Source organism: Delphinus delphis, chromosome 6 (genome assembly GCF_949987515.2).
Source record: "Delphinus delphis chromosome 6, mDelDel1.2, whole genome shotgun sequence".
Classification (NCBI taxonomy): domain Eukaryota; kingdom Metazoa; phylum Chordata; class Mammalia; order Artiodactyla; family Delphinidae; genus Delphinus; species Delphinus delphis.
The window spans coordinates 19,649,033-19,674,750 of NC_082688.1; the positions used below are offsets into that span (position 1 = coordinate 19,649,033).

The 25,718-nt window shown below is 53.9% G+C and overlaps 1 protein-coding gene across 1 annotated transcript in view; it reads right to left on the reverse strand.

Moving 5' to 3' along the window:
• Positions 1-25,718, reverse strand: part of COL27A1 (collagen type XXVII alpha 1 chain) — a 143,278-nt gene that overhangs the window by 15,086 nt on the left and 102,474 nt on the right. The window contains exons 35-52 of the mRNA XM_060014270.1: positions 25,002-25,055; positions 23,098-23,151; positions 18,949-19,056; positions 15,325-15,378; positions 15,106-15,213; positions 13,610-13,663; positions 12,565-12,618; positions 8,909-8,965; positions 8,666-8,719; positions 8,051-8,104; positions 7,715-7,768; positions 6,850-6,903; positions 6,660-6,767; positions 5,791-5,898; positions 4,853-4,960; positions 1,135-1,188; positions 583-645; positions 141-194 (exon numbers count right to left, since the gene is read on the reverse strand). Coding sequence (XP_059870253.1) covers positions 141-194; positions 583-645; positions 1,135-1,188; positions 4,853-4,960; positions 5,791-5,898; positions 6,660-6,767; positions 6,850-6,903; positions 7,715-7,768; positions 8,051-8,104; positions 8,666-8,719; positions 8,909-8,965; positions 12,565-12,618; positions 13,610-13,663; positions 15,106-15,213; positions 15,325-15,378; positions 18,949-19,056; positions 23,098-23,151; positions 25,002-25,055 — 1,254 coding nt within the window. The remainder of the gene's footprint in view (positions 1-140; positions 195-582; positions 646-1,134; positions 1,189-4,852; positions 4,961-5,790; positions 5,899-6,659; positions 6,768-6,849; positions 6,904-7,714; positions 7,769-8,050; positions 8,105-8,665; positions 8,720-8,908; positions 8,966-12,564; positions 12,619-13,609; positions 13,664-15,105; positions 15,214-15,324; positions 15,379-18,948; positions 19,057-23,097; positions 23,152-25,001; positions 25,056-25,718) is intronic.

Genomic DNA, 25,718 nt, shown 5'->3' on the forward strand with positions numbered 1-25,718 from the left:
GCAATAAACCATGGCCCAGTGAGAGGGGGCTCAGAGGGGAAGCCCCACGTCCCAGATGGGGAAACTGAGGCTCAGACTGGCCCTGGGTCACAGAGACAGTCTCGCCCCAGCGGTGTTCCTGGCCAGCCCCCTGCACATACCTGGCGTCCTGAAGGTCCCAGGAATCCTAGGGGCCCAATGATGCCTTCCTTCCCCTAAAGGAGAGAGAAAGGCTTGTGTGTCCTTGTCCCAGAGCCTGGGGAATACAGTCACAGGGACAGGAGGGTAGAGGGCAGCCTGAGTGTCCCAAGGGGATGGAAGGGAGACGTCCTCAAGGGGGCCAGGCCATGCGTCTCCTGAGCCCGTCCTATGTGCCTTGTGGGGGGGGCCACCAGTGGACGGGGGGAGCAGTGAAAGGGGAAAGGATGGCAGCCCAGCTGGCAGGAACGGCATGAGCAAAGGTATGGAAACAGGAGTGAAGATTGTGGGCAGAGGGGCTCGATGCCGAAGGAACAGGAGGAGTGGCGGCCCCCCGGCTGATGGCTGGCCAGCCTTGGGCCTCGGATAACTGTCCCTGCTGGGATAGACAGGGAGACGACTCACCATCAAGCCAGGAGGCCCCCGAGGGCCCTGGATGCCTTTGAAGCCAATGTCTCCTGGGGGGCCCTGCAGAAGGCAGAGGAAGGGCTGCTGTGTCTGGGCGGCCACTGGGCGAGGGCTCCAGCGCTCTGCCACCCGAGGTCTGGCCAACCTTTGCCCTCCTTGTCAAGAGACGCCTCACCCGAGAGGCTCCAGGAAGAGTAACAAATGTGCCAGAGAGCTGGCTCGGTGCTAAATGGTGTGGGTCTCTGGTCTTAATTGTAACAACCCTTTGCTGTTATTATACCCATTTTATAGATGAGAAAACTGAGGCTTGGAGAGACCGAGTAACTTGCTTGAGGCACAGAGCAGTTGAATTGTGGAGCTGGGTTTAGAACCCAGGTCTGCTGGAATGTGAGTGCTGGGAGACACAGGTGTTCATGCTAGACCCTGGCTGTGTTGCAGCCCACGCTGCTAATGCTCAAGAAATATTTGTTGAGTGAATAAATGAATAAACGAACAAGGAGGTGGATGGATGGGACCCCAAGAGGAACAGTGTAGAATGGGAATCTGTACCTTGGGTCCGAAGAGGCCAGCCATTCCTGGGAATCCCATCTCACCAGAGTCACCCTGTGGGGAGAACAGGATGAGAAGGGTGCCTGGGCAGTCATGCAGGACCCCTGGGCCTGCCTTCTTGCAGGGATATCAGCCACTCCACCTCGAAGCGATCAGATGAGTGTGAATGGCTCACAGAGCAGACACCAGGTCAGCCTGGACTCCAGCGGGGCAGGAGCCCGTGCCCTCTGTCAAATGGGAAAGTGGAGGCCAGCTCAGGCCTTCCACAGGGGATGCTCTAGAGCACTCAGGATCTCCTGTCCCAGGTCTTCAAGGAAGACAGTGGAAGGACCTGTAGACTTCCCAACCCATCCCAAAGGCTCTACTGAGGAATGGGCCCCTCAAAGTAACCCCTAAAAACTGAGGGCCTGCCATGTGTCAGGCACTTTGCATGCACCACCATGCATGTGTGTTCCCACATCAGCCTGGGGAGACACAATGTGCCTATTCACAGACCAGGAAATAAAGACTCAGAGAGGGCAGGAACCTGCTCAAAGTCACACAGATGTTGTGGAGTGTGCTAGATTCAGATAAGGTTATAATTCCGGAGGCCTGCGTTATATGGTTCGTTGTTGCTTAACTTTTTTTTTTTTTTAATTGATTTTTGACTGTGTTGGGTCTTCGTTGCTGTGTGTGGGCTTTCTCTAGTTGTAGCGAGCGGGGGCTACTCTTCGTTGCGGCGCGCGGGCTTCTCACTGCAGTGGCTTCCCTCGTTGTGGAGCAAGGGCTCTAGGCGTGTGGCTTCATGGAGCGCGGGCTCAGTAGTTGTGGCTCACGGGCTCTAGAGCACAGGTTCAGTAGTTGTGGCGCACGGGTTTTGTTGCTCCATGGCATGTGGGATCTTCCCAGACCAGGGGATCGAACTCGTGTCTCCTGCATTGGCAGGCGGATTCTCAACCACTGCACCACCAGGGAAGCCCATATTGCTTAACTTTTTTTTTTCCCGCGGTACGTGGGCTTCTCACTGTTGTGGCCTCTCCTGCTGCAGAGCCCAGGCTCCGGACGTGCAGGCTCAGCGGCCATGGCTCACGGGCCCAGCCGCTCTGCGGCATGTGGGGTCCTCCCAGACCGGGGCACGAACCCATGTCCCCGGCATCGGCAGGCGGACTCTCAACCACTGCGCCACCAGGGAAGCCCTGTTGCTTAACTTTTAAAGAAACTGCTCAACTGTTTTCCGAAGTGGTTGTACAATTTTACATTCCTATTAGCAGAGTACGAGACTTCCCATTGCTCCACATCCTTGCCAAGGATCAGTACGATCAGTCTTTAAAAATTTTCTCCATTCAAATTCAAAGGTGTGCAGTAGCATCTCATTGCGGTTATAATGAGCATTTGCCTAATGATTCATGATATTGATCTTTTCATGTGCTTATCTGCCATCTGTATAGCTTCTTTGAAGTGTCTACTCGAACCTTTTGTCTAATTTTTAAAATTGGGCTGCTTATTTTCTTACTATTGAGTTTTGAGTGTTCTTTATATATTCTGGCTATAAATCCTTTACGAGACATATGCTTTGCACTTTCTCCTAGTATGTGTCTTATCTTTTCATTCTCTTAACAGTGTCCTTTTGAGAAGCAAAAGTTTTATATTTCATTATGTCCAATTTATCAGATTTTCTTTTATGCATCATGCTTTTGGTGTCATTTCTAAGAAATCTTTTTATAACCCAAGGTCTCAAAGATTTTCTTGTACACTTTCTTGTAGAATTTTTAGCCCTTTTGGTTTTATTTTTAGGTGTATGATCCATGTTGAGTTAATTTTTGTACACAGTATGAAGTTCTGCATTGTTCTGGAGCCATTGCTGGAAAACACTATTCCGTATCCACTGAATTACTTTTGCACCTATGTCAAAGATCAGTTGTCTGTATATGAATGAATACATTTCTGGACTCTTTTTTCTGTTCCTTTGATCCGTTAGTATATTTATGGCAATACCATACCTTCTTGATTCCTGTAGCTTTGTAAGTCTTGAAATCAACTACTGTTAGTCCTTCAACTTTGTTCTTCTTTTTCCAAGTTGTTTTGGTTATTCTAGGTCTTTTGCATTTCCAAATGAATTTTAGAATTAGCTTGTTATTTTCTACAAGAAAAACCTGATGGGATTTTGATTGGGATTGTGTTGAATCTATAGACCAACATGAGGAAAATTGACATCTTAACAATATTGAGTTTTTTGACCAATAAACATAGTAAATATCTCCATTTATTTAGATCTTCCTCAATTTATCTCAACAATGCTTTATAGTTTTTCAGTGTACATGTCTTATACACCTATTGTCATGTGTATCTCTAAGGATTTCATATTTTTATGCTATTGTAAATAGTATTGCTCTTTAGATTTCCAATTCTGATTGCTTCTTGCTAGCACATACAAGTCCTTTGAGTATATTGAGCTGGTGTCCTGCTATCTTGCTAAAACTCCCTTATTCTAGTAGCTTTATTGTAGATTCTATTGGGTTTTCTAGGTAGACGACCATTTTGTCTACAGATGAAAAGTTTCATGTCTTCCTTTTTGATATGAATGTTTTTACTTACTTTTCTTGCCTTACTGCATTGGCTAGAACTGCCAATACAATGTTGAATAGAAGTAGTGAGAACAGATATCTTTGACTCGTTTCTGCTCTTTGGGAGAAAGAATTCAGTCATTCACTATTTTTTTTTTTTTTCGGTTGGGTCAGGTCTTAGTTGTGGCAGGCAGGCTCCTTAGTTGCAGCTTGCCGGCTCCTTAGTTGAGGCACGCTGGCTCCTTAGTTGTAGCATGTGTACTCTTAGCTGCGGCATGCATGTGGGATCTAGCTCCCTGACCAGGGATCAAACCCGGGCCCCCTGCATTGGGAGTGTGGAGTCTTATCCACTACACCACCAGGGAAGTCCCAGTCATTCACTATTAAGTATGATGTTAAATATAGATTTTTCATGGATGCCCTTTATCAAGTTGAGAGAGTTCCTTGGTCTACCAAGTTTGTTGAGAAATTTTATCAGAAATGGAGTTGGATTTTATCAATTACTTTTCTTGTACCTACTGAGATGATTAACTGGGTTTTCTTTTTTCACTTGCTAATATGCTGAATTACATTGATTTACTTTCAAATGTTATACCATCCTTGCATTCCTGGGATAAACCTCACTTGATCTTGATGTACAATCCTTTTAATGTATTCTTAGATTCATTTTTCTAAAATTGTATTGACAATTTTTGTATCTATAGTTATGAGGTATATTGGTCTGTAGTTTTCTTTTCTTGTAATGTCCTCATCTGGCATTGACATCAAGGTAATGCTAACCTCATAGAATGTGTTGGGAAATATTCCTCCTCTTCAATTTTCTGGAAGAGTTTATGCAGAACTGGTATTTTTTTCTTCCATAAACAATTACTAGCATTTACCAGTGAAGTCATCTGAGCCTTTGTGGGAAGTTTTTAAACTACAGATGCAATTTCTCTAATAGATACAAGGCTGTTGAAGGCTATTTAGACTTCCGGTTGGAATCACCTCTCCTCATTCTGAAGGGACCGCTCATATCTCATTTCTCAGCTTTTTTCCACCCCCAAGCCTGCACGCAGGGGAGGCAGAATGGTATCTGTGCCCACAGAGGGTATTGGTCTGCCCTCGTCACAGAGCAGGAAGGTGGCTTCTGGGTCTGTGTGTGTGAACACGTGTGTTCCCTGGGGCTCACTCACCGGCTGGCCTTTGGATCCAGGCTCCCCCTGGTTCCCAGGAAGCCCCGTTCCGCCTTCCGTCCCTCGTTTGCCAGGGGGACCCAGCTGCCCGGGTAACCCACTTTCACCCTTAAAGAAATACACCAAGATGACCAATCAAAAGGAGAAAATGGCTCGAGGAGAGGGGAGGCGCTGAACAACCATTCCACAGGGTCAGTTAACATCTCCGGGTGCTGGGGCAACAGGCATAGGCCTGGGGGGTGGCGGAGGGGTGCTCAAAACTTCATCCTCCTTAAGGGGAAAGTCTCTTTTCTTACTCTGGCATTCAAGGGCCACTTTCCGTCCACTCTCCCACACGCCTCTCCTCTTCATTGTTTCTTCCCAACAGACCATGCAGTCCCCACCTCCACACTTCCATTCACGCTGGCCCTCCTTGCTCATTTAAATCCTCCACGGGCCAAGGCCATCTCTCCCTCTGCCAGCTGTCTTTATGGAGGGTTCCAACCTCTCTCCAACTAAACCTCAAGCTCAGAGAGGGCGAGAGCCCCGTTTGATTCATTCGTTTCAATCTTCCCTTCAGTGTCTAGCCCTGGGCTCAGACTGACTCCTGGCTGCCTCCGCCACCACTCAAGGAAACTTTCTAAAAAGATGCCTTTGGAGGGTCTCAGAGCCAGCAACATGCACTGTTCCACAAAGACCCACAAGAGGGCGCCCATGGACAACTCAACAAATAGTTGACAGTGTCAAGGGCCTGGTAGGGGAAAGTATTACAGCTCCCTGGATAAACTATCCTTTAAGTCAAGTTTAAGCTTGGGGAGGGACCCCTGAGAAAGACGACTCCATTTTCACACAGGCCCTGGGACATGGGCGCTCACATCAGCACTGCAGTCGGTGTCATTATAGTTAGTACCAAGGCAGAAAGGGTGGAGGGCGGGTAAGGGGATTAACAAGTGTCTGACCTTGAATCCTGGGGGCCCCTGTGCTCCAGGCAAGCCAGCCACACCTGGATTTCCTCTCTTCCCAGCAGGGCCCATGGGGCCAGGGTCCCCATCGTCTCCCTGCTCCCCCTGTGAAGAAAGAGGGCAGAGGAGGATTTTTCATGTTTCAGGAAATAGGCAGCCAAGGAGGCAGGATGACTCAAAACCTGGGTGAAGGGCTTCCCTGGTGGCACACTGGTTAAGAATCTGCCTGCCAGTGCAGGGGACATGGGTTCGAGCCCTGGTCCAGGAAGATCCCACATGCCACGGAGCAACTAAGCCCATGTGCCACAACTACTGAGCCCGTGCGCCTAGAGCCCGTGCTCCACAACAAGAGAAGCCACCGCAATGAGAAGCCCGCGCACTACAACCAAGAGTAGACCCCGCTCTCTGCAACTAGAGAAAGCCCGCGTGCAACAACGAAGACCCAACGTAGCCAAAGAAAAAACAAAGCAAAACGAAACAAAACAAAAACCTGGGTGAACCCTGGGTGAAGCTGGAGGTTAAACTGAGGGATGGAGGTCATACTGCCTGTGTGTGAGGATGGCTGGACCAGCGGGACAAATGGGTGGGGAAGGGAAGGGTCTTAAAAACCGGAAGCTCTATTTGCTGGACAGGGCATGACCCTCTGGGTACTGGCATGGAGGAGAGACAGTGAGATGGGCCATAGTCCCAGGTCCCAGGTCCCAAGGGATGAGGCCATTGCCCATGCAGGAGGCTTCTGGATATGCTGGTTCTGCCCATCCAAGTTTCCAAATGCGCTCCTCCCGGCCCATGGCCTACGGCACCCCACCACGCACACACCTCATCTCAAATGGAGACACTGTCTCTTAACCCCAAGTCCTGCTCACCTGCTGTCCTGCTTGACCGTCCCGGCCAGGAAGCCCATCTGGTCCAGCGACACCCTCGGGGCCCTGTCTCCCCACCACGCCCCGAGGCCCCGGCAGCCCCTGCAGGCCCTGGCGGTAAATGAGAAGCTGGTGAGGGCTTCTGGGGAGGGCAGGGAGGAGGGTGGGAGAGGAGAAGCTGGGAGTCACTCACCTGGATACCCCTCCGTCCTGGTCCCCCAGCCTTGCCTTGCTTTCCCTTTGGTCCCTGAAAAATCAAGTGGCACGTGATGAGGGCTTCCTGGAGGAGGTGCAGAACACTAGGCGCTCTGGAAGGGGGCCCTTCTGTGGCCGGGCCCTGCCCCTCCACTTCTTGGGCCTTGGCATCTGAATCTGCAAATGCGCCCAAGCAGCCTGACTCAGAAGCCCAAGGTCGAGGCTGTCACTAACCCTGGGTCCTGGGCCCTCACTGGCAGCCCTGCTGCAGAGGCTCCGGACCCTGGCAACTTCCTGGTGGGAGCGAAGCCCACGGCTGGCTGGTCTATTTAATCCCCATGGGTTTGGCTATCCCTGAGGGGTGAGGGGTGGCTCTGCGGGTGGAGGGGTGCACCCCTGGGGGGAAGTTGAGGGCATTAAGGCAGCCTTGGCCCAGCCTCAGTGGAGGCAGATGCAGGAGCCCTGGGTACAAGGCATGAAACTCCTCTCCACCGCCTCTGAACTCTTCCACGGGCATCACCAGCCCCGTGTCTTCCTCCACACCCCCTCACTTCACTTCTCCCAGTTTTCTCTTTCTACAGTGTGGCACCGTGGAAAGAGAGGCCAGCTTTGGATCTTGACAGCCCTGGGTTCAAATACCGCTGGCTGACCTGACAGGTGGTCTCCCTCCGGGAGGCCCTATAAATGGGGCTGGTCATCCCCCCTCCCTCAGGCTGTTTTAAGGGATCTTGGCCAGGCCACACCCTGCAGGGCCCCTCCCTGTGGTTCCCTCTCTTTCTCACAGCACCCCCAGCCCTCCCTCCCGTGTGCTGTGTGCCTGGGCCAGTCTCTTTCCCTTCCCTGTGGACGGCAGGGCCTCTTACCTCGTCCCCTTTCGATCCTTTGGGGCCCGGCCGTCCCCGGGGTCCCGGATGCCCCTGCAAACCAAGGTGAGATGACGCAAGGCAGCCCCAGGATTCTCTCCTGGGGAGGGTGGCCAGTCTCCGCCTGGAGGGGGGAGGTGTGGGGAGGGGTTTGGGGGTGCAGGCTCTGGGGGTGCCCCCAGGGTCAGGGCAGGAGAAACCAGAATGGGCTGCCCCAGGCGCTCCTGCAGGGAGGGTCCCTTTAAGCTTTAAAAGGCCCAGTTCTTTAATCACCCCGCTGCTCCTCTACCGCCCCCCTCAGGGCAGGAGGGGGATGGGACAGCAAGCACCACTCACGGGTTGGCCCTGCTGGCCTGGATTTCCCCGGAGGCCTTGTACACCCTCCTGTCCCTGGAAGTCAAGGAGAGACAGGTGAGGGGGCTCATTCTGGGGGGGGGGGAGGACCCCAGAAAGCCCTTGTTCTTCCTAGCCATGTGTCATTGTCCCCGAGTCTCAGCACCCTCATCTGCAAAATGGGTGAAATAATGACCCTGCCAGGGAGGATGAGGGTGGGGCGGTGAAGAGCCTAGGGGGCTGGCAGGTGGGCGGAGCTTGGGAGGGGGGTTCTGGTGCTCATTCAGTGGCTTGTTCACACTGCTTCTGTTGGGAGAGCTGTTCTCGGCCACAGATGGGGACACTGAGGTTCTTGGAGGGGAGAGGTCTCCCTCCCTCGCCCATCCTCTCCCTCCCTCAGGAAAGATCTCGGACCCTTCCCCTTTCAGCATGAACTACGCCCTGAGCCCTTGCAGGGAGGGGGAGGGTTGTGCTTAAAGCCTGGGCACTAATGGTGGAAGGACGGGCCTGTTTCCTGGCAAAGGCTGTTCTAATTCTAGGTTGCAGGAAACAGAGGCCAAGGAAGGCCCTCTTATAACACTCCCGGTGCTGCCAGCAGGTAGGAGCTCCGATACTTACCGGGTATCCAGAGTCCCCTGGCTCCCCGCGGTCTCCTCGATCACCCACAGGGCCCTAAACGACAAGGACAACAATGAAAAATGGGCCACTGGGTGCAGGGGATGCCACACCTGGGCCTCCTAGGCCACAACCTCGTGAAGCTCGCAGCAGCCTCACCCCTGCTCAGTTTCCCCGCCCCCTCCCAGGTTGGGGCTCCACCCTGGCATTGGTCCACGGGATGGACAGTGGGGATGGGGGTCTTACCCGATCTCCAGGTGGCCCGGGGTGCCCCTCGGCCGTGCCATCCTCACCCTGCTCCCCCTGTGGACACAAAACTAGCTTTAGGACAAACCTCCTGCTCCTGGTGAATTCTGGGAATTCCAGACACTCTGCACTGAGGCCAAAAGGGCCTTCATCAGAGATGAGGTCCAGCCGACTTAGGGTTACAGACAGAAAGACTGAGGCCAGAGAGGGAAGGGGAAGATGTGGGGTCAAAGGCAGACCTGGGCATGGAACCAGGAATGCAGAACACAGAACAGGGCTCTTTACCCTCCCCGCTGCTGGACACCGCCAGGCCGATGCCCTGAGGCTGTCAGACGGGGTAGCTAAGCAGAGACCTCGGTCACACCCAGCTTTGCAGGGGACCAGCTGCCTAGACCTTCAACAGGTCTGTTCCCATCTCAGAGCTTTTTCTCAGCTGCGGAATCAGAGTGAGGAGGGGTGAAGGGGACAATGGCAATACCCATGTGGAGTGGAGGGGAATTCCATGAAATGACGCAGAAGTCCCTGCATGGTCCTCAGCAGTGACAATAATTCCAACAGCTGGCAGGCATGGGCACTGCCACGGCCGCACACAGGCACTCACTGAATCCTCCCAACAACGCTACAAAGTAAGTGATATCATTCTCCCCATTTTACAGATGAGGACACTGAGGCACAAAGAGATGGTGTGAGCTGCTCAGTCATTCAGCCCCCAATGACACAGTTCCCTTTCTCTGACCCTTGCTGGGAGAAAGTGGGCCGAGAACCAGCTTCAGGACAAACGTCCAACCCTTGATGGGAGCCCCAGAGAATGCCCTGGGCTGCCCCAGACGGCACTCAGCAGTCGGCTAACTTGCAGGTCTTGTTCATATGACAGTTTCCTATCTGCAAAACGGGATTGTCATGCCTCGCAGCACTGCTCCGAGGACCCAGTGAGCAAAGGCGTGCTGCTGCACACAGAGTAGGGGCTCAGTAGAAATTGCTGTTGTTGACAATAATAACAGCAGGGAGGCTGTGTGGCATGGAGGTGGTCAGGAAGACCGCCGGAGGAGCAGAGCTTAGAGCCGAGGTCCTTGGGCTGCGGCAGGCCACGCCGGGCCCTGGGCTACCCACAGGACAGGTGGCTGGACACCACGTGTCAGCTACAAGGAAGGTGTAAGCAGGACAGCAAGTGGCAGAACCTCAGGGCCCAGAACGTTCCAGCCCCAGACAATTAGTGTCACCTCCCATGGGGGTGCATTCTGGGCAGGGGGCTCAAGCCAGGGCACCTCTGAGCCCCCTCGCTGTTGGCAGGGATTGAAGGGGAGGCCTGAGAGGCAGGGGAGAGGAGAGCCATCCCTGGGACTGGAGCCTGTCCCAGGCCCGAATCAGTCCAGAGGGCTGGTGGCTGTACGCCTTGGCCCAGGGCCTCTGTGGCTCTTGTGGGCAGAGATAGAAGGCATGAGGGACTTGGCCCGAGGCCTAGAACCAGTCGTACCCGGGAAGGGGGGGTGGGTGGCCCAAGGAGTGGGGAGTCCCTTTCCTCCCTGACCACTCTCTATGGCTCTTTGTCCCGGGGCTCCATCCCACGGTGGAGGGAGATAGCTGGGCTGGGGGGTGTCGGGGAAGAGGGCAGTGTTTACCTAGTGTGTTCCATGTGCCAGGTACTTCATGAAGTATGTTTCATACATGGTTTCATGAACTCCATATAGCACCTCTATGCTGCTGTGACCACTGGTCCCATTTTACAGATGGAGAAAATGAGGCCCAGGGAAGGAAGGGTCTTAACCAAGGCCACACAAGACTCAAGGGGATGTCTAGGCCAAAAGCCAGCTCTACAGATCTCCCCCCTCCCCCACATGTGGCTGAAGTTTGGGGATGCATTTTTCAGCACCTGAAAGCTGGCGGGGTCCCCCCATTCCCCATCTTTCTCCTTGTTCTCAGAGTCTTATCCCATTTCCCCAGTCCCTCTGGCCGCCACCTTTGGAGACAGACACATGCCCCACAGGGAAATTCCAAGTTGAACAATATATTGGCTTATCTAAGTGTCTGTTTCTGGCTGGAAAAGCAAGGCCTGGCATCGGACAGAGTCTGGATCTGGTCCTGCCACACCTCCCAGTGATCCTGAGCTAGTCCTGAAGCGTCGTGGAGACTCAGTTTCCCCACCTGTCAAGCGGGACCCTTACACTTCTGTGCCAGGGTCATGGTAATGATTATGGAGAAATCCTGGCTGGAGAGCTTTGCTTCGGGCGTCTTCCCCAGGAACCTGCTCTCTCCCCACCCCCCACACCTGCCGCCAAGCTCCATCCAGCTGTCGTTATTCAGTCCTGTGAGTATTTTTACTTTTGAGCTCTTTAGGGCATCATTCCACAGCCCCTAGCTCAGGGCCGAGAACATACTAAATAAATCATTATAAATCCATAAATACCTGTTGGTTAGCAGATGAATGATGCTCTCACTTATAATACTACTTATGTCAGAAAGTGCATCTGGCTGACATGTATGTGATGTCCTCCTTAGCCTCGTGTTCCCGAGGTACCCATCCACTTAACAGATGAGGCAACCAAGGCTCGGGGAACGCTGGGGCCCTGCCCAAGGCCCAGAATCAGGGCAGATCTGGGGTTAGTGTCCAGTTCTCAGCAGCCACAAGAACTGCTTCTGGGGATGCAGACGACCCAGAGTGCAGGCACCCTCTTGTTTCAGGCTCCCTGTTAATCCCTCCTACACCAGCCCCGGCAGACCGTGAGGGCCGAGGAGGGACTCGGGGTTCTGAGAGACACTTTCTGCAGCTTCCTGTGGGATGTGTCAGAGCCTGTGGCCAACTCTGATTGCAGATCTGTTCTCCAAGCAGGAGGAAGGGGCCAGCTGGACGGCAAACCAGGCCAGGGTGATTCACCCAACAGCGAGATGTAGTTAGTGGGGAGCTGACTCAGCAAAAGAAAGGCGGGTTGGTGAGCAGGGGGGCGAAGAGACAGCAGTGGGGCGCCTGCTAGGAGCCCGTTCCAGCTGACCCATCAGGGGAAGGGGGAGGGAAGGAAGGAGGGGCTCAGAGCCACTAATGTAGGAATCAGAGACTTGGGTCCTGGGCCAGCTTGGTGCTGCCTTGCAATGTGACCCTCAAACTTCTGGGCCCCCGCATTCCCACCTGCATAGTGAGGCGGGCCACGGTGATCAGCAAGGTTCCTTCTACCAGTTCCTGTCCTCTACCGAATCTGGAGCCAAGGCATGGCACCTGGACACGTCTTCCCTCCGCCTGGGCGGTTCCTGGCCTCGAAATGCAGGTACTTCTCACTCTCCATCGTAAGCCCCCTCCTGGCTCTCACTGGGTGATCTCGTTCACAAGTGAGGCTTCAATGCCCATGTTCACACAGATGACGGCATGGTATTGTTACATGACTGACGTCCATCTCCCCTGGCTCAACCGGAAGCTCCAGGAAGGCAGGAACTGCGTCCATGTTTGTTCTGGTGCCAGGCACCCAATATACCTGTGCTGAATGTAGGTCTAATGGCTCCTGCCTGCCGGCCACAGCTGGGGTGACACTGGCCTCCTAGCTGGCCAAGGCGTGAGCAGGGATGAGCCTGCCGTGAACCCACACTAGCCCAGCCGCAGTGGCCCAGGGGCTTGCCCCTGCCAACCCCGGATATGAGGAAGCAGCTGCCGCCCAGGACCAGACACCCACCTTTTCGCCCTTTGGTCCAGGAGGTCCGAGGGGTCCCATGATGCCTTTGTGTCCCTGCAGGAAACAAGACGGCAGGAGGTGAGAGCATGGGGGAGGGAGGAGTCGGGAGGGAGAGGTGATGAAGGACAAGAACTCAAAGATGGAAACACCCTGGGCTGTGCGATCAGGTCCCGGCTCTGTCCCACCTCGCCGTGTGAATCTGAGCAGGCCGTGTGCCTCTCTGAGCCCTGGCCTCCCAGACATGCCATGTCGGTCCCAGACACACCCTAAGGGGTGTCCGCCTGAGTGGCTGAAGGCTCTGCCCACGCCATCTTGGGGCAGACCTGGGACCAGATCTCGCGAGAACCAGCTGTGTCTTCTGGGATGCGGCAGAGGCAGGGGGCAAAATGCTTGCCTCAGAGGGCTTCCCCAGGCCGGGGTGGGAACTGCCCATGCAGACTTCTCCCTTGGGCTCCCGCACCCACTCTCCAGTCTCCCTCTCCTTTGCCCTCTGCTTCTCCTCCCCTCCCTGCAGTATCTCTTTCAGACACTGGATCTCACCTTCAAACTTAAGCTGTCAGGCCTCGCACACACATTCCTTAGCCTCCCCGAGCCTGTTTCCTTCTCTGAGCAAGCCCCGTGCCTCGCTGAGGCCTAGGCTCCCAGACGTGTAACATGGCTTTGGCTCAGCAGCCTCTAAGGGGGGAGTTGCCAACTTGGATGTGAAAATGGGCTAAGACCCACCCCTTCCACAGAGAGCAGCGGTGAAGCTCAGACACGAGGTGTGCGCGGCACCCACCGCGGGAAGGAAGGACTCGGCGAGGCCGGGGATTGGCGGGGAGGTCCTCCTCTGTCCACCCCACCCCTGCCTGGCCCACAGGTGGTTCTCGACCCCACCCCGGTCTGTGGGCCCAGGTGTTCCCTGGGGCGAAGGGGACCGTGAATCTGCCTGCAGTGGCCCGAGGGCCAGCCCTCAGCTAGGAGGAGGTGGGCGCGGCAGCCGAGGTGGCCTGAGTCCAGGCCTGCAGGGCAGAGTTCCGGAGAGGGGGAGGTGACATTTCCTTACATCGTAACCAGCCAGTCCCGGTTCTCCTTGGGCCCCCATCCGTCCTGGAGCACCCTACGAGAGGAGAAGACCCATGTTGGTACAGAGCGCCGCTCTCACGGCAGGAACGCGGGCACTCTCTCCCGCAGGCTCCAGCCCAGTTCAGCCCAGCAGCCTGGCACATCCACTCTGCCCAGAACCCAGGCCGGAGAGTCAGGTGGAGAGCAAGTGGCATCTGTCCCCTCCTCTCCGGAGCATTCCTCCCCCCCCAGCCCTTCCTTCTTCCAGCTCCAGTGGTTCATGAGAGCCAATTGCTAAATTTTCCCCAATTTTGTGAGCCAATTATTAAACAAAACCATGGTGAAAAATTAAATTACATGAACTTACAGATAAATCAATTAATTATATTAAAAACATAGACGACAAATGTTCAAAACTCATCCCTTCCTAGTTATTTTCCTACACTTTACTGTTATCTATGCTCATGAGGTTATTTCCGTTTGTTGAATCTGTGTGGCGGAAACACAGTCGTCCCTGGGTGTCCAGAATCTGCAGGGGATCGGTTCCAGGCCCCTCTGCCGATGGGAACCCGCGGATTCGGGGGCCGACTATACCAGATCATGGAGCTCTCTTACCCATCCCCTCCCAAGTCTGCGTTCAATAACGTCGCATTGGGGCTTCCCTGGTGGCGCAGTGGTTGAGAGTCCGCCTGCCAATGCAGGGGACACGGGTTCGTGCCGCGGTCCGGGAAGATCCCACGTGCCGCGGAGCGGCTGGGCCCGAGAGCCATGGCCGCTGGGCCTGCGCGTCCGGAGCCTGTGCTCCGCAACGGGAGAGGCCACAGCAGTGAGAGGCCCGCGTACCGCAAAAAAAACCCCAAAAAACAAAAAACATCGCATTGGCAGCTTGACATCAGCCACCGTAGGAACATTTACACCACGGAATCTTACAAGTGCCACAGACCAGCACAGCTGTTAACTGGTACGCACTGGCAGCTCAGAGACACTGCATCAGCCGCGTCTGCCCCCTCCCTTGCTTCCTGTTGGGGCCCTCCTCTCCCTGCAGCAGTAAAACCCCTCAGGGACCCTCCCTTCAGGTCAGGCCGGCAACGGGCCGGGCCCCCCTCAGAGCCACCCAGGGATCTGCAGCAGCTTCACCGTGACCCCCATGAACCTCTTTCCAGTGGGAAAACTCCTTGTTCAATAAAAATCCTCCCAAGGGTCTGGTCCCCTCTCTACACCCCAGTAGCAGGGCTTGATAATAGGGGGTTATAAAGGGCTTCAGAAGACCCAAAGACCCCTTCAAATCGCCAGAAATACTGTGTTGTGTGTACTTTTCCAGGGAGAGGGGCTATAGCTTCTGTAGGTCCCAGAGGGATCCGTGATTCCAAAGAAGTGGCTGGGACAGTGGACACAGGCGTCTGGCTGAGAGCTGAGGCGGGCGATGCTTTCCTCTCTGCCCTCGGCCCCCTCTGCTCCATGCCCGACCCCTACCCCATCCACCCAGAGAGTTCTCACCGTTGGTCCCAGGCTGCCCCGGGACCCTTTAGGGCCTGGGGTGCCAGGGGGTCCGGGGTCTCCAGGGACGCCCATCTCACCCAGCTGTCCTTGGTAGCCCTTGGCACCCTGCAGTAGAGGAGAGACAGGCTGTCAGCAGGCCCCAGCAGAGGGGAGGGAAGGGTGGGGGCTGCAGGGCAGGGACATGGTGGACCCAAGCAGGAGGCGGGGGAATCCTACCTTGGCTCCCATGCGGCCCTTCTCGCCTTGCTTCCCTGGTTTTCCTTCAGGACCCTGGAAGGAAAAGGAGGGAAAGAGAGAGAAAGATGAGAACTGAGAGAATACGGAGGCAGATCCACAGTGTATCGGAGCGCTCGCTCTGGAAGCAGACCGCCTGGGTTCAGACTGATTCTGCACTCAATACCCGTGTGAACTTGAGCATGACCACACCCCCTGTGGTCTATGTCTTTGCAAAGTGGGGGCAGTGGTTGTACTGGCCTCACAGAGCTGAGGATTCAACCTGGTGATACAGTATCATGCTTGCAAGGTGCCTGGTCCATAGTAAATAAGTGCTCGATAAATCACTGTTGTCATGGTTCCTGCTGGTGCCCAGGCTGTCCCAATGGGAGCAGCTCTCTGCACTGAGCCCTCTCCATGTGCCAGGCACTGTCCCACCCTTCTAGCCACCCTGAGCCTCAGGCCCCATTCGGAGCCCCTCCTGTATATGGTGACAGCCTAGGTTCCTAAAGGTGAATCGACTTGCCCAGGGTCCTGCTGGTCCAAGGCAGAGCCCTGATTCAACTGCAGATCTGTCTGATTCTGTGTCCAGGGTGCCCACTGATGACAGGCAGGCAGGAGAGGTTTCCTAGGTATGCCCTTATCTCTGAGATGTTGTGTGTCACTTCTGACAATCCCTGAGGCCATGTCCCACTGACAGGGCCCCCTCCCTCAGGGGTTGAGGCTGGAGGGGTTCCTCAAAGTGGCTCTTTGTGACAGGAAGGTCAGCCAGCCTTCCCTACTCTCCCACTGGGGCACCCAGGCCACTCCCTCTGACAGGCCACTCTGCTCCCTCCCCCAAAGGCATCCCAAAGTGCTGCTCTCCCCTGCCTTGCCCCAGGGGGCCCAACTGTCTCCACAGTTGTCAGGGAAACTCAGTTCACTGGGGCTGAGTGAGTGTAAGTGTGCGCGAGGGAGTGCAAGAGAGATGAGAGCGCAAGAGCGAGAGAAGAGAGTCCTAACCCCAGGCCCCACTGGGCTGGGATGTAGTGGGTAGGGCAGGCAGTGTTTCTGACCTGAAGGGACATCCAGACTGCCTGCAGAGGACAGTCCCCTCAAAGCCTAAACCTCAAAGGGAGCTGGGAAAAATATCTATGTTCTTGGTAAGCACTAAAGAGCTGGTTTGATTTAATCCCTTTGGCTTCATTAACAGAGGCACATGCTATAGGATGAGGGAGGTGATAATCTCACCTTGGAATAGGCATTGCACTCTAAGAGGAAGTACTGACTAATTGTGATGGAGGAGGGGTAGGAAGAACAGTGACCCTGAAAGGACCAAGCACAGAGTGCCCTGCATCCTGATGCTTGAGTCTTCACGTGACCCCGGACAAGTCCCTCCCTTTCTCTGTGCCTCAGTTTCCCCACCTCTAATATGAAGGTCTTGAACTAACCTTGCACTGTCCAATATGGTAGCCCCTAGCCACACGTGGCTGCTGGGCACTTGAAATGTGGCTATTGTGACTGAGGAACTGGATTTTTAATCAATTAAATTTTAATTAACTTTAAATTTTAAAACTGGTAATTCAATGACTGGAAAACTTCTAACATTTTTGGAACAACTTGGGATATGCATCTACATTTTCAATTGTATGTTTTATGAAATCTAAATACAGCTCAAGTATTTCCAGTGAAAATATAGCATCTGAATTGAGATGTGCTCTAAGTGTAAGTGACACACTGGATTTCAAAGACTTACAAAAAAAAAGTATGCAAAATAGCTTATTAATGATTTTTTACATTGATCACACGTTGATATGTTAGTATTTTGGATAGATTGTGCTAAATACATTATTAAAATGAATTTTACCTATTTCTTTTTACTTTTTAAAAATATAACTATTAGAAGATTTTAAATTACACATGAAACTCCTATTCTGTTTCTACCGGACAGCATTGGACTTGACAATCTCAAGGTCTTTTGCTCCTCCAGTAATTAAATGCTAACTAATCATCATGGCCCCAACGATGAGCCAGACACGATGTCCGAACTCCGTATCATATCTCATCCAATTCTGGCCACAGGGCTGGGAGGAAGGGATTATTTATGTTAGAGCTAAAGAAACAGGCTCAGGGGGATGAAGACCCTGTCAACGGGTCACCCAGCTAGGTAGAATGAAATGTGGATTCTTACTTTCTGGGACACCCCTTTTCCTAGGCTGGTCCTGTTTGGGCAGTTGTGAATCATGATTACAGGAGCTGGTGGCATTTACCAGCAGAATGAGGTGATTGCAATGGCTGATCCCTTGTCAGAAGGAGAAGCAAGTCAGTGACCAAGAATTCAGTACAGGGTCAGGGAGACAGAAGTCTCCCCCAGGACCAGGCAGCCGGCTGGCCGCTTGTTCTGACAGCTCCTCTCCAGCTGAGAGCATCCCCGATGGTGAGGGAAACCCTGAATAAGGGCTAGAGCACCCAGTTGGGTGAGGCTGTGCGGCCAGAATGAAGACCTTTGCTGGGCCCCCATCCATACAGATGTATTTCTGGAAAGGCTTTGATGGCTCATAAAATTCTATTTTTAAATCCTTCACTGTTTCCAGGCCACAGAGTGGGAGATTCTTGTTCTGCAGCCCTGATGCCAAAGAGACTCAAATACAGGCCTCTCATCACCTCTGTCACCTGGCACACACTCAGTCTGGCCCCAGCGAACCTCTTTCCAGTTCCAGTGTATGAGGACTGGCAGTGACAGCAAAATACAGACGTAAACACTGCTACCACCACCGCCAGCACCATCCCCATCACCAGAGCCACTGTCACAGCACTGCCACTGCCATCACCATCACCAACAATAATACCACCGTCACTACCACCCTAACACCACCATCATCACTTCTATCGCCACCATCACCATCACCGCCACCACCGGCTTCCAGTCACTTGCTCCTCCAAATTCATAAAGATAATTTTTTATATTTCTGGTGCATTTTATAAAGTGCTTTCCTATCCAAAGTTTCATCAACTCTTCAGATGAAAAAAAAACAAGGCTCAGAGAGAGGCAGTGATGTGCTCAAAGTCACGTTGACAGTGGGTGCTCGAGCAAGAACCCAGCCTTTGGACTCTGGGTCAGGGCTATTTCTGCCACATGTTGCTGCCCATTCCACAGTCATGATGCTCAAAAGTTCACTGAGAAAGAGCCCCTGCAACACTGGACCTCAAAATGATCTCAGTGCACATTCTTCCAAATCCTTCATCATACCAAGGGTGCGGCCCAGAGAGGGCAAGGGCAAGTGAAAGGTCACACAGCAAGCTGCTGATGGAGAGTTGGGCCAGTACCTCTCCTGCTAAGTTTAGTGTGGCTGAATGTGGGGGTGGGCAGGACGAGGTCAGCAGGGGCCAGGTTTGTGCAGGGCACGGCAACCAGGCTAAGGAGACCGATGTTATTCCTGTGGGCACTCGGGAGGCGTGGGAAGGTTAGGCCGGGGAGGGACACAGTCAGGTTGGTTCTCCGTGAAACTCTCATGTGAAGGAAGGATCACAGCACAAGACCCTCTGGCAGCAGCAGTCAAAAGACCTCCCACCCAACTGCCTGAACAGGCCCAAGTGTTATTCTCACCCAGGAGTCCCAAGTGCTGGCACACAGCTGTGCACACTCACCCGGACGCCAGTGATGCCAGGGGGGCCAGGCGGCCCGTCCTCACCCTTCAGTCCCTCCTGGCCCTTCTCGCCACGTTCACCGTCGGGCCCAGGGTCACCCCTGTCCCCCTGGGTTGAAAAGGCATGAGGAGGGGAGAGAGAGAAAGAGAGAATAAGTGTCACCAAGTCCATCAGAGGCGCCAAACCTCAGGGCTCCATTTGGATGTCCACGGCAGACCTGCCCCTGGATTCCCCCGATGGTTCTGCCCAAAGGGTCAGCCTGGTAGAGACAGCACGCAGCACGTGACAGTTTCTAGTGTCCATGCCTGGGCCATGGAGGGAGCTGCTCAGAGAGAAGAGACGACCCTGACCACGCCCACCCCGTGGAGTTTACAGGAAAGAAACAGGTTGGGAGAGTAGGACGATTTCTCCCCAATGCTGTAGACACACTGGGAGGACAAGAGTCTTAAGAAGCCGAAGGAAATTTTTTTAAACTTTTTTTTCCTTCTCTTTTTTCTTTTTGGCTGCCCCACGCGCAGCATGTGGGATCTTATTTCTCCGACCAGGGATCAAACCCGCGCCCCCTGCGGTGGAAGCATGGAGTCCTAACCCCTGGACCGCCAGGGATGTCCCAAGAAGCTGAAGGAAATTTTTATAAAGGAAAAAATTCACCCGATTCTACCTCTTGGAACAAACTCTTTCCATGCTTCTGAGTTGTATTTTCAACCCTCACTTACACAAACAGTTTACAATAATAAGTAGAAGGTAACCGTCTCGATTGCTACATACCAGGCTCAGAGCAGTGGAACAACTGTTCCACAGCAACGAAGTTAGTAAATTTAGCTTTAAAGGCATAATCCAACTGCACTGCATGTTTCCACCTATTTTTTTTTTTTTAACGTCTTACTCTGTTTACTGTGAGTACGCGCTCCCTTTGCTGTCTGCCCCGCATCCTTCGCATTCTCACTGGCTGCGGTACATTCCCCCTGTTGAGTGGGTGGCAGCGAACGCTTACATAGCACTTGCCATTCCAGGCCGTGTTCTGGAAGGCTAGGTTGTGCCAGGATGGGGCATGGGCTGTTGCCCTCGGCCCCATGAGCAGAGCAGGGGGTGCAGCAGGGGCAGTGCGGGGGGAGAGGAGCGGGGCAGCGCCCATCACAAGGCCACCTCCACTGGGGCTTGTGGCCAGTCTGCAGGTGGCTGAGCTGTGACGGTACAGAGAGGCCCCCAGGAAAGGGTAGGAGGAAGGGGTGGGCAGAGGAGAGGTTCAGAGAGGCAGAGAGCGTCTTTGCTATTTTTGTTTTCCGGTGCCACACTTTATGAGGGACGCTGATAAACTGGTGTGCGTCCAGGAGAAAGAGCACGGTGCACAGGGCAAGCAGCTGGAGCCTGGGAACCGGACCGCGGAAAGCACAGCCCACACGCTGGTCCCGCTGGGGCCCCAGGTTCTGGGCGTGAACAGCTGGCGAGCAGCATGGCCGGGGTAGTTTCTAGCTCTGGTCCAGGAGGATGTCCCAGTGAGAGGTGTCCAGAGATGACACAGATGAGGGAGGGAAGCTCCAGGCTGAGGTGTGGGCCAGTGCAGAGCAGATCTGGGCACCAGGAAAGGGTCGGACAGGTTGGTGTCTGAGGTCCCTTCGCACGGAGATTCTCAGATTCCAAACTCAGCCTGGCAGGGAGACGGGGCCGGCCCTGATGCCCCACTTGCAGACTCTCTTGGCTCCAGGATTCTCCTTCTGGCCTGTCAACCTGGCCACCTGCTCTCCTAGCTCTCAGAGGCAGGCAGCCCGTTCCAGGTGGCTGGGCTGGATTTCTGTGAGGGGCCCTAGTCTGGGCCCTGCAGGGGCACAGGCTCCAGAGACTACCCAGACCCCCAGAGCCTGGGCTCCCACACAGCTGGGGTGGGCGACCCTGTGGATCCCATGCAGAATGGGGTCTGAGGGATGGAGGGTTAGGGAATCCCAGAACCCAGGACATCTGTCAGTGCTCAGAGGAGCCTTACAAGTTGCCTAGCTCAACCCTCCTACTTACAGATGGGGAAACTGAGGCCCAGAGAGAGGTACAGACTTCCTAGTACCACATGTGAGTCCACGGCAGAGCATGGGTGAGACCTTGGGTTCTGGTTCCTTCTAATTCCAAGGTTCTCTGCTCAGGGGACGATACCTTCCTCACCCGTGGATTCAAATCTTGCTGCCACCTCTCAATAGCTGTGTGACTTGGGCAAGTTTCCCCATTTGCAAAATAAGCACCAAAGGGTTACTGTGGGGAGTGAAAGAGCTAATCCATGTAAATGATAGCTTAGCATCCAGTGCACGAGCGCTGGGTAAACATTACTTATTACTAGGAATCACCACCACTGTTGCCACCATCAGCTGGTTATCTCAAAAGACATCATCAGCATCAACTATAAAGTGCTGTGCATGTCCGAGAGGTTGTTTCACCATGAAGCGGATGCTTGGACAAACATCATAAAGGAAACAGATTCTCTCCTGGATTCACACAAGGACCTGGGAGGATGCCGCACATCTGCCGGACTACTCCGGCCCAAGGTCTAGGGTGGCACTGGCTTCGGAGGGAGTGAGAGAAGCAGCCAGGGCTGAGGAGCCATGACAAGTGAGCAGGAAAGACTGTGTGAGACACCCAAGTCTGGAAGACCCCCTCCCATCCCACCTCAGCAAAGATTCCAAGGAGAAGAAAGGTGGCTGCCCAGAAGCGAAGGAGGTCCCCGCATTGTGCCTCGGTTTCCTCATCTGTCGAGTGGGGATGGTAATGAACCCAGCTCGGAGGATTACTGGGAGGATGAAATGGGTCAATTCATGTAAAGCTCTTAAGGCAGGTGATGCAAGGATGGTGAGTACACCAAGCATTTTAGCCAGAATGTTCGTCAGCATTCATCACGACTCACGCAGACATTTGGCAAAGGTTGTGGAGAAGCCATCAAGTGCTCTGGGTCTCCGGAGCCAGACCCAGTTACACCCTGGGATACAGCAGGGCTGGAGGTGAGAGAAGGTAGACAGATGGCAGACAGGGGGCGCTCTCGACCTTGCAAGCAAAACACAGGTTGATGGGAAGCCAGACAGGAGCTTGTCACAGAGGCATCCTGGGAGGTGGGGAAGCCCCGGACCCAGGGCAATTATGTGGATGGAGGTCTGGGGATGGGGCAAGAGAGGCTCAGATAAGAGGGGTGCTTATCTGAGGTCACATGGAGAGTCAATAGCTAACCAAGGGAATGCTGGGATGTGGCACTTGGGATCCTGAGCTGGGCAGCTGACAGGTCAGCCCTGGGGAAAACCCACCTAATGGTCCAGGACTAGGCCAGGGCTGGTAAGTCAGAGAGTGAACCTGCCCAGGGGTTCAGGGGAGCCCTGGTGCCTCCTTAAGGCCCCAGCATCTGTGGCTGACAGATGAATCTATGGAATGTAGCAGGGCTGAGTCAGGCCCACATGCTTTGGTGCCAGTGAGCCCTGGGTTTGAATTTTGGATTTTCCACTCATAGCGCTAGACTGTAGATGAATACACCTCGGCCTGAGCCTCAGTTTCTTCACCTTTAGAATGGGCGCATGGTGCAGAGAGGTAGCCGAGGCTTGGGTCTTGCCTGTGCCAATTACTAGCAGTGTGTCCTTGGACAAGCGGTTTAACCTCTCCGAGTCTCAGTTTCCTCATCCAAAGACAGATTTTACCCCATAGCACTAATTGAGATGATACATACAAAGGGCTTAGCACAGTCCCTGATACACATGTGCCTTGTTCTCCGTAAATAGTGGCTACGGGTCATGGGTGGTGATTTTTGTTCTCCTGATCTTTTAGGATGTTTGGAGGATAACAGATATCAAAGCTGCTGGCTCTGGGCCTGGCACAGAGCAGGGATTCAGCAGGGATTCTCTGAGCCAAGAGAAGCTGCAGTTTCAAGGAGAAGGGTGGCAGTGAGGAGTGGAAGGTGGGGCTGGCCCCTGGTCTTGCCTGAGCAGGGTAGAGGGCGGGTGCTGGACAGGGCTCACCCCCACCCATCCTGCCCTCCCTGGGAGTAGGAGGGCTGACCTCAGAGCTTATGGGAACATGGTACTTCTGGGGGAAAACTTAGGACTTGGATGGGAGGACAGTGGGGGCAGAGGGAGAAGGCAGTTCCAGAACATTCTCTCCCCCCAGACTCTGCACCAGAAGGACGCTTACCTTCAGCCCGTCGGGCCCTGCGGGGCCACTGTCACCCTCGAGGCCTGGCTCTCCCTGGAAAGGGTAGTGGGGAAAGATGAGGAGACATTACTGGGGAGGGGGTCCCAGTGTGTTTTACGTCCTCCTCCTCCTTGGGACAAGACCCCAACCCCTGATCTCCTGGTAGGAGGGGCCTGGAAGGCCTGGCACGGCCAGTAAACAGTGGAGCAGACCCCCAAGCCACAGCCTGTTCTGTGTGCAGGGTGGGGTGAGGTAGGGGCTGCACGAGTTAGAAGGTGCTGGTCCTGTGTCTAGGTGGGCTGGTTGGAATGGGCAGGTAGAGCAGCCTACTGGTTGAAAAGGTTTTGACGTCAGACAGATCTCGATGCCTCCACTGGGCTTCCCATTCACTGGTAGTCTGGCCACAAGCAAACTCCTTAGCCCCCATGGGTGTCTGTTTTCTCATCTGAAAATGGGGCTGATACACTTCCTTTAAGGGTTCCTATGAGACACAGTATAAGCACCCCACAGATAGTAGCCATTAGATATATTCTTCCTGGAATTTGGAGCGAGCCCTCATGGAGTGCCTTGGTGGAATCTCAGTTCTCAGACGAGGAAAGTGAGGCCATCCCTCAGACTTTCTTGCCAGCAAGTGTGGGAATGATACCAAGACCCTGAATCCCATCTGACCTTAAGCAGGTTCCCTGCTTGCCTTTCTAGCTCCAAAGATGCCCTTGGATGCCTCAGTTATCTAAACGGCTGTCAAGTTAAGTTTGTGTCTCTCTCTGCTTTTTCATAGCTGTTCAGCATCTGAGCTGGAAGGGGCCTCAGAAGTCATCAGATGCAGGAATGGCAAAGATGGGAGGACAGGTGTGTAGATTCCACCCCTCTTGTGCCCATGGCAGACATCACTAATCTATCTACTAGAACGTGGCTCCATGAGGACAGGGCCTTCTGTTACTCACTGCTGTGACGTGCCTGGCACACAGTGGGCATCACGTGAGTGCACGTCATTCTCTTTCCTAGTGAGCCCAGAAGGAGCCTCAGGATCCTTCTTAACGTGGCTCTCCAAGAAACTGTACTGCTCAATCTTCCTTGACAGACAAGATTGCCATCTGAAGACTTCAAGCTCCATGCTCATCCTCTCTTGCCCTGTGGCCCTCTCCTCTCATTCTATGTCTTAACTCAATTTGAGGAGCCTCTTAACTTCGGGCAGGGAGTAACACGAGGCATTGGAAAAAGGGAAAAATGAGAAGTCGGACTGGGGGCCTGGTGTCTCCATGAGCCAAGACCCCCACACTAACTCCCCCTCTCTCCTGGGCTGCACCTTCCCCATCTGAAAGATGCTAGAGGATGCCTGCTCTGTGTCTCTCACAGCACCCTGGGGTCTCCATTCAGACAGGGATCTTATAAATCAGGCACAGAGCATAGACAGGTGGACACAGAGGCATCCCAAACCTTCTCAGAGGAAGCCAAACTCCGTGGGTTTCTTTTGGTAAAGGGGAAGATAACCTTTCAGATAACCTTCCATGGAACAGTTTTAGGGATGGTAAGAGGTGTTTTTCAATAAAAGCACCTGGAGGTCAAATAAGTTTGGAGACTGTGGATTAACCCTCCCCAAACCCCAATTTCTTGGTTGCAGGCCTTCTCAGAGCCTTGAAAACACTACTGCTAATGTGTAAGGAGGAACACCGAGCACACAGAGTCTCAAACATTTTGACCACAGAATGCTTTTCTCTGAGGAGCGCCTCTGCATTGTGGAGGTGCTGGCCCGCCGAGGGAGACCGGATAAGGCTGCAGAGATTCAGTCTGTTTCTGCAGCTGAGGAAACTGAGGCTCAGGGAAGCTGAGTAAAGCCCTCCCCCACTCCAGACAGCCAGGGAGGGGTGGGACTTTCCAGGGAGAATGAATTTGCTTCGACTTACCCGCTGCCCGATGAGGCCCGGCTCCCCAGGGGTGCCCAGAGGCCCAAGGTCACCCTAGGAGAAGCCAAACACAAGTCCATGGGTGGGGGGATAGGACCAGCCCCAGCCCTCACCTTCTTGTTCTCACTGGTTCTGACGTGGGAGGAGCGGGGAGTGGAGCTGAGGAAGCTCTTTCTCCCCAGGACCAGAGAGAAATTGTAAAATGCCAACCAGAGCCCCGGTTCCCAAGAAGCCCTGGACAGGTCAGGATCACGACCGCCAGCATCACCACCACCATCACAGCTCAGCTCACACTTACATAGTGCTGTTCTAAGTGCCTTTTCATTTCACACATTTAACTGTCACAACAACCCTGCCAGGAGAGATATCTTCTTTTACAAAGGAAGAGACAGGGGGACTGCAGCTTAAGTAACCAGCCCGAGCTCACGAGGCTAGTAAGTGACAGATTCAGGATCCAAACCTGGGTAGTTTGGCTCCAGGGAATATCGGATGCAGAGATGGCAACTCTGAGGCTGACCACCTTCTTTTCTCTCCCTCCCTGAGAGCCTTGGAGAGAAACCCAAAGAAGGAAGAGGCCCTAAATGAACCAGAATCAATGTCACCCAGCTCCTCCAAAAGACCCCAGAAGGGTCCTTCTCACGTGGGGATTTCCAAGCTACACTCTCTCCCTGCTGGTGTCTGAGGGCACAGAGAGGAGGCAGAGCTCCGGGCCCCCAG